Genomic DNA, 8,883 nt, shown 5'->3' with positions numbered 1-8,883 from the left:
TGTTTGGCGGTAAGAGTTTTTATTTTTATTTTAAACAAAAAAATTTTTTAATTCAAAAGAATTTCAAGTAATTTTTAGAGTTTAGGTTTTTGGAGATTTTAGCTTTTGGTTTATTCAAGTTTACACCTTTACAAAATAAACAATAAACAATTAAAAGATTTAGTTCGCATCTAATAGCTAATAGCTACCCGATATAATTAGTTTTACAAACACACCTTAAACATAATGTTTTAAAGGACGTGTTCAGTAAAATTAGTTTGTAATTTGTAGTGTTTTGTTAAACGTTAGGTAAGATAACTTTTGGATTTGGAATGTTTCGTTTAAACTAAAATTTAAAAACATGTATGGCAAAATAATGTTTTTTTTTTTTTTTTCTTCTAAACAATACGTTTTGTAAAATGTTATAAGTTGTCAAACATTCACCCACCCAAAATAAAATAAAAAATACAAGCAAGTAACAACTTAACCATCGCTAAATCTAAATCTATAAAATGTTATCTTTTAGTCTAAAGGAGTTATTGGTCAAAATGAGGTGGCCAATATCAAGTTCTTCTATTATTTTATGTATTATCTTATTATAATACTTGATTGAGATAAAACATTACAAAAGTAATTGATCGGTCTCCCTTCTAGATACTCGAGATTTAATAAATTATATCTGCTTTGGATTTACATATGATTCTCCCTTTTTGTTATACTTAGCATGTTTGATGTTTGATGGCTAGCATCTTTATATGTGCAAGAAGTTAATCTGTCTTCATTGCTCCCATTAAAAGAAGAGAACAATTGGTGTTTTGGTATCAATGAGTTCTAAATCTGTGAAACGCATCTCAGAATGCTTCATCAAATCACTGCACGACCTCTCACCGGAGGCAAAGCAGCCTTTTCATTTCACACCCTTCGAGCTGCCATGCCTCAACATCAGCTACAGCCAAAAGGGTCTCCTTTTTGCAAAGCCACCACCGTCGGAAAGTCAAGATTTCTCCATAACCGCTTACCTTGATGACCTCCGGCGATCCCTCTCCGCCACTCTCGATCATTTCTACCCCCTCGCCGGCCGTTTGGTCACTAAAAAGGAAGAAAATCCAGCTTCCTATGTTATCTACTTAGACCCTGAAAACAGCCCCGGCGTCAAGTTTATTTACGCGACGGTGGACGCCACCATATCGGACATCCTTCAGCCTGCCGACGTACCCGTGGTTGTTCGTTCATTTTTTGATCTTAATAACGCCATTAGCCACGATGGTCACACACTACCATTGTTATCCATTCAAGTTACAGAGCTTGTCGATGGAATCTTTATCGGTGGATCTATCAACCATATGGTGGCCGATGGAACCTCTTTCTGGCATTTCATGGGTGCTTGGAGTGAAATATTCAAATCCAAAGAACAATCTCGTTGCTTAATCTCTCGACCTCCGGTACTCAAACGATGGCTCCTCGATGGATCTGACCCGATCATCAATCTCCCGTATACACACCATGATCAATTCATCGATCGATTGGAAGTTCCACCCTTTATAGAAAGATTCTTCCACTTCTCATCAGCCTCCGTCTCCAAACTCAAAGCTAAAGCAAACTCCGAATACAATACTACTAAAATCTCAAGTTTACAGGCAGTGATCGCGCTTTTGTGGAGGAGCGTTACCCGTATCCGGCGACTACCAGACGACAGTCAAACCAGTTGTAGATTGATGATATCTAACCGGCGGCGGCTGAACCCACCTCTGTCTGATGATTATTTTGGTAACCCAATTTCTATGGTCAGAGGAACAGCAACCGTCGGGGAATTGATGGCAAATGGGCTTGGGTGGGCGGCTTTCCGGTTGCACGAAGCGGTGATAAATTACACTGATACATCAGTTAAGGAAAGCGTTAAGTCATGGATTGAAAATCCATTCATTATAAAATTAAGTAAGATGATCGATCGAAACTTCATTCACGTTGGGAGCTCACCGAGGTTTGACATGTATGGATGCGAATTCGGGCTGGGGAAAGCGGTGGCGGCTAGAAGTGGGTGGTTGAATAAGGGCGACGGGAAGATAACGATGTATCCTGGACGGGAGGGTGGCGGGAGCATGGATGTGGAAATTTGTTTTGCTTCATCACAAACTATGATGGATCTTGAATGCGATGAGGAATTCATAGATGCTCTAAAGATCGAATGATGATAAGCAAAAATGTAAAATATTCATGAATGAAAGCTCCCTGTTTGATGTGGGTCCTTTCAAGCTGTCCCTCGTTTTCCGATCAACGGCTGATACTTTACCGCTTCTGGTGTTTTCAATTTGGTGTTTTCAAACCTGAATTGAGTTTTACATATATTTTGATTTAAATAAAATTTGAATATTTACCAATTTGACTTTTGTTGGCTTGCTGCGATTGTGAGGAGGATATCATATCATTGTAGGCCTGGCAATCGTGTCGTGTTCGGGTTGGCGTGTCGCGGGTTGGCGTGTCAAAATATGTCAACCCAAACACAACCCATTTAAATATACAGGTCACGGGTTGGCGGGTTACGGGTTGACGGGTTTGGAACATAAACCCATATATGACCCACCAACCCATTTATTTAAACGGGTTCACAAGTTGGCGGGTTCATGGGTCAGATTTTGGTTCATGGGTCCGAATTTTACATATATTTAAGTGTTAAACATCCAAATGAAAATTAAAAACATTCATAGAAACATGTTACAAACTTAGCCTTATAGGTTACGACTTATGACATTAGACTATTCACCAAGAGTCATAATGTCAAAACAGTCAAATGGTCTATGAATAAATGGTATATTTTTGTAATACTTATTAAATATTAATACTTGATACATAAATACATTTAAAAATAAAATAATTTTTTTATTAAGAATATAAACGGGTTGGCGGGTTGGCGGGTTAGCGGGTTGGTGGGTTGAAAAACTCAACCCAAACCCATTTATTTCGTGTCGTGTCGCGGGTCGTGTCGCGTGTCGTGTCGAGAATTGCCAGCCTTATATCATTGAACGTGTGCATCGATGCATGTGATGATTTTAATTGAAGATTTTTGAATACTTTTTTATGATTTAATCTTATTTAAAAAAAAAAAAAAAAAAGGAATCTATACAACTTTTGTACGTCCACCAATTGGCGGAGCTCTTTCCGCAGTGTGGTGTATTGCGCCATTTAGATGGGTCCCACTTCTTTATTTTTTTTAGTAATTGTAAAATTTAGTAACGAGATCATTACATATTCTATATTTATGAGTTTTAAGTACATAAATATGAATCTTTGGAATAAAGAAGTTTTTGCATTTGAATGTGCAAAAAAAAAAAAAAATCCTCCTTTTCACACACATAAATACACAGCTTTTCCAGTAAAATATTTTTCCCCATCACATTAAAATTAACCTACCCCACCGGCCCTCCTTCCCCCAATTCACAATCTCAAAAACACATGATTGAGGGATATCTCAAAACATACACACAAATACAAGAAAAAAAAGTGAATTGATTTTTTTGAGATGATTTCATTTTAAACCAGACACGATAGGCAAATCCAAATCAAAACTGAGTTGTTGCCCAAATACTACTAAGGGTTGGCTTTTTCTTCATCTTCTTGTGCCTAATTCACAACACTACCTTCTTGTCATTGTACCACTTCCATATCTAGACCACACTTCCCCATCCCCACAGTTTGTGTTAGTAATGTTTAAAGTTTATAGGCATGTTAGAGTGTAAAATTTTAAAAACTTTGATATTAGTGTATTTACCATATTAGACTATTAGTAACGTACATGTCTCATTTCCTCAACTATTTTAATATTAAACTCATGATAAAAAGTAATAAAATCTAGATCGAATTTTCAATTCAAACAATTACAAAATTCTTATTCACAAAACTCTTATTCATGTTTCATGCCCAAGAATATGGAAATCTTTATTCACAGAACCTCATACATGTTATATATCTCTACTAACATGTACATATATCAAACGAAATTATTTTTAGCCAAACAAGTTGATATCATCTATAATTCATACCATACATGGTTTAGGGAAAAAAAATTGTTTAGTATAATTCATACCCCACCTAAGCTTAGGTATTAAACCTCTAAAATATGTCGTTTTATCATGCTAAATATACCCAGTTTGGTTTTACTTGGTAAATATATCATCCTCCATAACAATAATTTCTTTCATTATCGTTTTACCATCTCTGTTTTCTTTCTTAAATTATCGTTTATTACTTCACCCAAGTGAACATTATTAAACCCTAAACCTAAACCTAAACCCTAAACCCTAAACCTTACTGTGTCGATCTTGAATTTACATCTTGAAATATTAATCGTGAATTCATTAACCGTAATCTTTATATAGTAAAACAATTTATTTTCAAGAGGTTTAGTACCTAAGCTTAGGTGAGGCTGTAATGTATTTTTTTTTCCATATATATATATATATATATATATATATATATATATATAGAGAGAGAGAGAGAGAGAGAGAGAGAGAGAGAGAGAGAGAGAGAGAGAGAGAGAGAGAGAGAGAGAGAGAGAGAGAGAGAGGATGCATACTTTACAAGATACCTCAATGAACTAAAGTTATCCAAGCTAGAAAATACATAATATACAAACCCACAAAATAAAGTTCCTACCTTAATTAAGCACCGTTTACCAATGTACCTTAACCTTATAAAATATTTTATAATAAAAGCAAACATAAAGATCTTCAAAACCTGTTAAAATAATTGCAAATCGAATAAAATGTACGTTTGTCAGGAGAAAAAAACTTTGGAGGAAGAAAAGATTAGTTTTTTTTTTTTTTTTTTTCGTTTTTTTTTTCCCTTCCGTCACGTGGGTAATGAAGGATTTGCGCATATCAGCACAAAGATCAACAATAAGAGAGCTCGCTCATAGGCTGTGTACATGGTGAGGAAACTATCTGCAAACACCCAGATACCAAATAGCTTCAATGGCTTCCGCCACTGTACGGCGGATTTCTGAATGTTTCATTAAACCACTACATGATCTCCCACCAGATGCAAAGCAACCAATCTACTTCACACCCTTTGAGCTCATCTACCTCAACGCCAACTACAGCCAAAAAGGTCTTCTTTTTGCGAAACCATCCCCACCGGAAAATCATCAATTCTCCATAACCACTTTCTTGGAAGACCTCCGGCGTTCTCTCTCCGCCACCCTTACCCACTTTTACCCCCTCGCCGCCCGTCTAGCCACTCGAAAAGAAGAAAACCCACCTTCCTATGTTATCTACATAGACCCCGAAAACATCCCCGGAGTGAAGTTTGCTCACGCGACGGTGGACGTAACAGTCTCCGACATCCTTACCTCTACTGACGTACCCTTAGTTGTTCATTCATTCTTTGACCTTAACAATGCTATCAACCATGATGGTCATACACTACCATTGTTATCCATTCAGGTGACTGAGCTTATCGACGGCATCTTCATCGGTGGCTCCGTCAACCACCTTATCGCCGACGGGACTTCTTTCTGGCATTTCATGGCTGCTTGGAGTGAGATATTTAGATCTAAACAGCAAGATGAGTATTCCATCTCCCGTCCTCCGATATTCAAAAAATGGGTTCTTGAAGGGTCAGATCCTGTTATCAATCTTCCATTTACACACCACAACCAATTCATCGATCGACAAGATCAACAAGCTATGTTTCAAGAGAGATTCTTCCATTTCTCCTCAGCTATAGTCTCGAGACTCAAATCAAAAGCAAACGCTGAATCCAACACTCATAAAATCTCAAGTTTACAAGCAGTGTCAGCACTTTTATGGAGATGCATAACGCGAGTTCGACGCCTACCAAGTGAGAGTGAAACAGTCTGTAAACTTGTTATTAGTAACCGGCGTAGACTGAACCCACCTTTATCCGATGATTATTTCGGTAACCCGATTCAGTCAGTGAGTGGAACAGCAACTGTTGAGGATCTAATGACTCGAGGGCTCGGGTGGGCTGCTTTGCAGTTACATGAAGCTGTGGTAAATCACGATGATACAGCAGTGAAGAAATGGGTTGAGTCATGGTTTAGAAGCCCAGTAGTATATAAACGGAGTCAACTGTTCCATCCGAACGTTGTGCATTTTGGGAGCTCTCCGAGGTTTGACATGTATGGGTGTGAATTTGGGTTAGGGAAAGCGGTTGCGGCTAGAAGTGGGTACATGAACAAAGCCGACGGGAAGATGACAATGTATCCAGGTCAGGAAGGAGGCGGAAGCATGGATGTAGAAGTTTGTCTTTTGCCGGAGTATATGATGGATCTTGAATGTGATGAGGAGTTCATAACTGCTTTGAAGAGTAACTAACACGTCTTAAAGTAGTATAGTTAAAGTTTAAACAACCTCCTTAGTTTGTATCCTATGTTTATCTTTTGATTTATGTTGAATTATGATTTTATTCGGCAAATATTGTGTGTGGCAAGTTAAAGTACACAATATGAATCAATAAACCAAACTTATTATTGAATTTTAAAAGATTATAGACAAAATTTCAACAAATGGTCCTTTTAGTTTTAAATTTGTCTTCAGACAGCCTTTATAAAACGTGTTTTTTTTTCTTTGCATTAATGGTCCCTTTCAATAAAATTTTAACTTTGTTAACACATTATGTTAAATGTTTTATAAATGAAAAAAATATCCTTTACTTTTATTTTTATATTTACTTTAATATCCTTTTAATTTAAAATTAAAATATATATCCATCTAACCCACCCCTAGTGGTTTTCGAAATTAAATATTTTTCTATGATCATAAGTGGAACAGAAATCATATATTTTTTGTTCTTGTATCAACCAAAAACCGCCACTTGGAGGTGGCCGTTGGTGATTGACCTCATTGACGCAAAGTCTGCATCAAGGTTGCGGAGGAACATTGACCCAGATGTTGCGACCCGCTAAGTCCTCGGAGATAAAGTCGGTATTTCTGCACCAAATCGGATATTAAATTTTGAAAATTTTCGATGACTAGATAAAAAACAAGGAGATTTTGATTTTTGAACTTACCTAAAGATGGTTTTTATGGTTAGACTTGGAAAGTTCGTTAGCTCCGGTATTTTCTTCACGACAACTTTTGAATCGTTATATGATTTAATAAATGTCTTAGAAAAAAAGAAATAATGGAGATTGAATCGAGAAATTGGGTGAAAAACTGATCTTACTATCGATTCCGAGCTGATTAACGACGACGACGAAATGTTGATGAAGTTGGACAGACCAAACAACGTAAGATTTTTTCAAAGAAAAATATTTCTCTTGTTTTTCATCTTCAGCTTCATCTTCTTTGTCTTTCTTCCTTCTGAACGTCGACCCCATCAACCCTAAATCTAACTGGATTTTTTCTATTGATTGAAGAAAGAAACTAAAAAGGATAAACACTTTATGTACCTTCATAGTTGCAACTTTTTAGCAGCTTCTCTAAAATTATGAGACAAGTTGGGTCATCATTAACAACAAGCACCCGAAGACCCACTAGAAACTGGTTTGGTACAGTTCCAACGTCGACGTTGATGGGTTTCCAAGAAGCACACCTTGATTCAGTGATTTTGTCTAGATTTTTCAAGAACGAGTTCATCAAGTTACATGTTTCTAAACCCAAAATCTGTAAGTGATGAGGTTTCATCACATGTACAATTTTTTAATATGGTAATCATATGGTTTCATCTTCATCTTCATCTGGTGGGTTTTGTTTATCTGTTTGATTTTTTTAGTTCATCCGTTGGATATAAAGACATTGATGAGTGAGTGTGTGTCTATGTTTAATCAAAAGTTACTTCATATTAGGGTAAAAATGCTTCATATTCAAAAGTGGGTTTGTATATCTGTGTGTATTCGATGTAAAGAAGCTTTTGATTTGATCCAACTACAATTTCATTCATGAGTTCATCTTAGAGTAAAAATGCTTCAAATTGGGTGTTCATTGTATGCTTTCGGTTTGGTAGTAAGTCCAGTAAATGACAGACAAATTTGATGATAACTTGTCGTGGATGCCAGGTTTTTGCTTGTTTTCTCCATTAAGAGATATGGAGGAAGGGTACTAATAGGGGTTGAGTCCAATTTTTCGTTTTTAATTTTAAATTAAAAGTGTATTAAAGTAACTATAAAAAATGAAAACAAATGGTATTTTCGTCATTTTATAAGTATCTAACAAAATATGTTAATAAAGTTAGTCATAAGGACCATTTGCGTGCAAAATTTTGTTGAAACGAACCATTCATGCAAAAAAAAATGTTTCATAAAGACTATATTCAGGACAAATTTAAAACCATAAGGACCATTTGTGAAATTTTGTCAAAATTATATGTAATACACAAATCTTCATAAACAATCTCTGTGGTTTTCATAATATCAAGTTTATTCCTTAATTTTTTCGGTATCAAAAAGGATTCTTGTGGTTTCAATTTGTATCGTAGTTGGTCATTGACTCAAATAAAATAAATCATCTACCTTTATTCATTTTCTATTTGGACAATATATGATATCTATGGTTACCAAAAGACAAAAACTCAGTCTTTGCTAATTTTTTTAACGAACATGATCATTATGGTTTCCAAAATTGCGTGAATGGTCCTTTTCAGAACACCGCTAATTTTCACCTGTCAGTTTGAGAGTAATTTGATCTTTTCAAATAGTAGAGACTGAGTTTATGATCATGGATAAATTATAGGGACCATGTATGTAATTTTGTCTATATCTTATCATTTTATGCTTATGAGTCGTGGTCTTTTCACAATTTTAAATGTAATTTTGTCTCTTTCAATTTAAACTTTGTAAAATGTTATTTTCACATTCCATTTTCTAAACTATCGTTTTTATCCTTTGTCTACATTTTGACGAATTTTTTTTAATGTTTTCATTTTTATGTACATAAAAATAAGCACAAA

General features: G+C 35.6%; 2 protein-coding genes across 2 annotated transcripts; both read left to right on the top strand.

The window, feature by feature from the left end:
* The first annotated feature begins 619 nt into the window (after positions 1–619).
* LOC145057618 (putative acetyltransferase At3g50280) lies at positions 620–2,357 on the top strand. Its single transcript, XM_079005486.1, has one exon. The coding sequence runs from the start codon at positions 804–806 to the stop codon at positions 2,166–2,168; it is 1,365 nt and encodes a 454-aa protein (XP_078861612.1). The 5' UTR covers positions 620–803; the 3' UTR covers positions 2,169–2,357.
* A 2,515-nt stretch (positions 2,358–4,872) lies between these two features.
* On the top strand, positions 4,873–6,432 carry LOC145057617 (putative acetyltransferase At3g50280). Its single transcript, XM_079005485.1, has one exon. The coding sequence runs from the start codon at positions 4,947–4,949 to the stop codon at positions 6,309–6,311; it is 1,365 nt and encodes a 454-aa protein (XP_078861611.1). The 5' UTR covers positions 4,873–4,946; the 3' UTR covers positions 6,312–6,432.
* The last annotated feature ends 2,451 nt before the right edge of the window (positions 6,433–8,883 follow it).

This window comes from Lactuca serriola, chromosome 6 (genome assembly GCF_051521515.1).
Source record: "Lactuca serriola cultivar US96UC23 chromosome 6, Lser_US96UC23_V15, whole genome shotgun sequence".
Classification (NCBI taxonomy): domain Eukaryota; kingdom Viridiplantae; phylum Streptophyta; class Magnoliopsida; order Asterales; family Asteraceae; genus Lactuca; species Lactuca serriola.
The sequence above is the reverse complement of the archived record's forward strand: the minus strand, read 5'-3'. Positions and strand labels throughout refer to the sequence as shown.

Coding starts and splice junctions, on each gene's coding strand:
- LOC145057617 (XM_079005485.1), top strand. CDS start 4,947: ATGGCTTCCGCCACTGTACGGCGGATTTCTGAATGTTTCATTAAACCA.
- LOC145057618 (XM_079005486.1), top strand. CDS start 804: ATGAGTTCTAAATCTGTGAAACGCATCTCAGAATGCTTCATCAAATCA.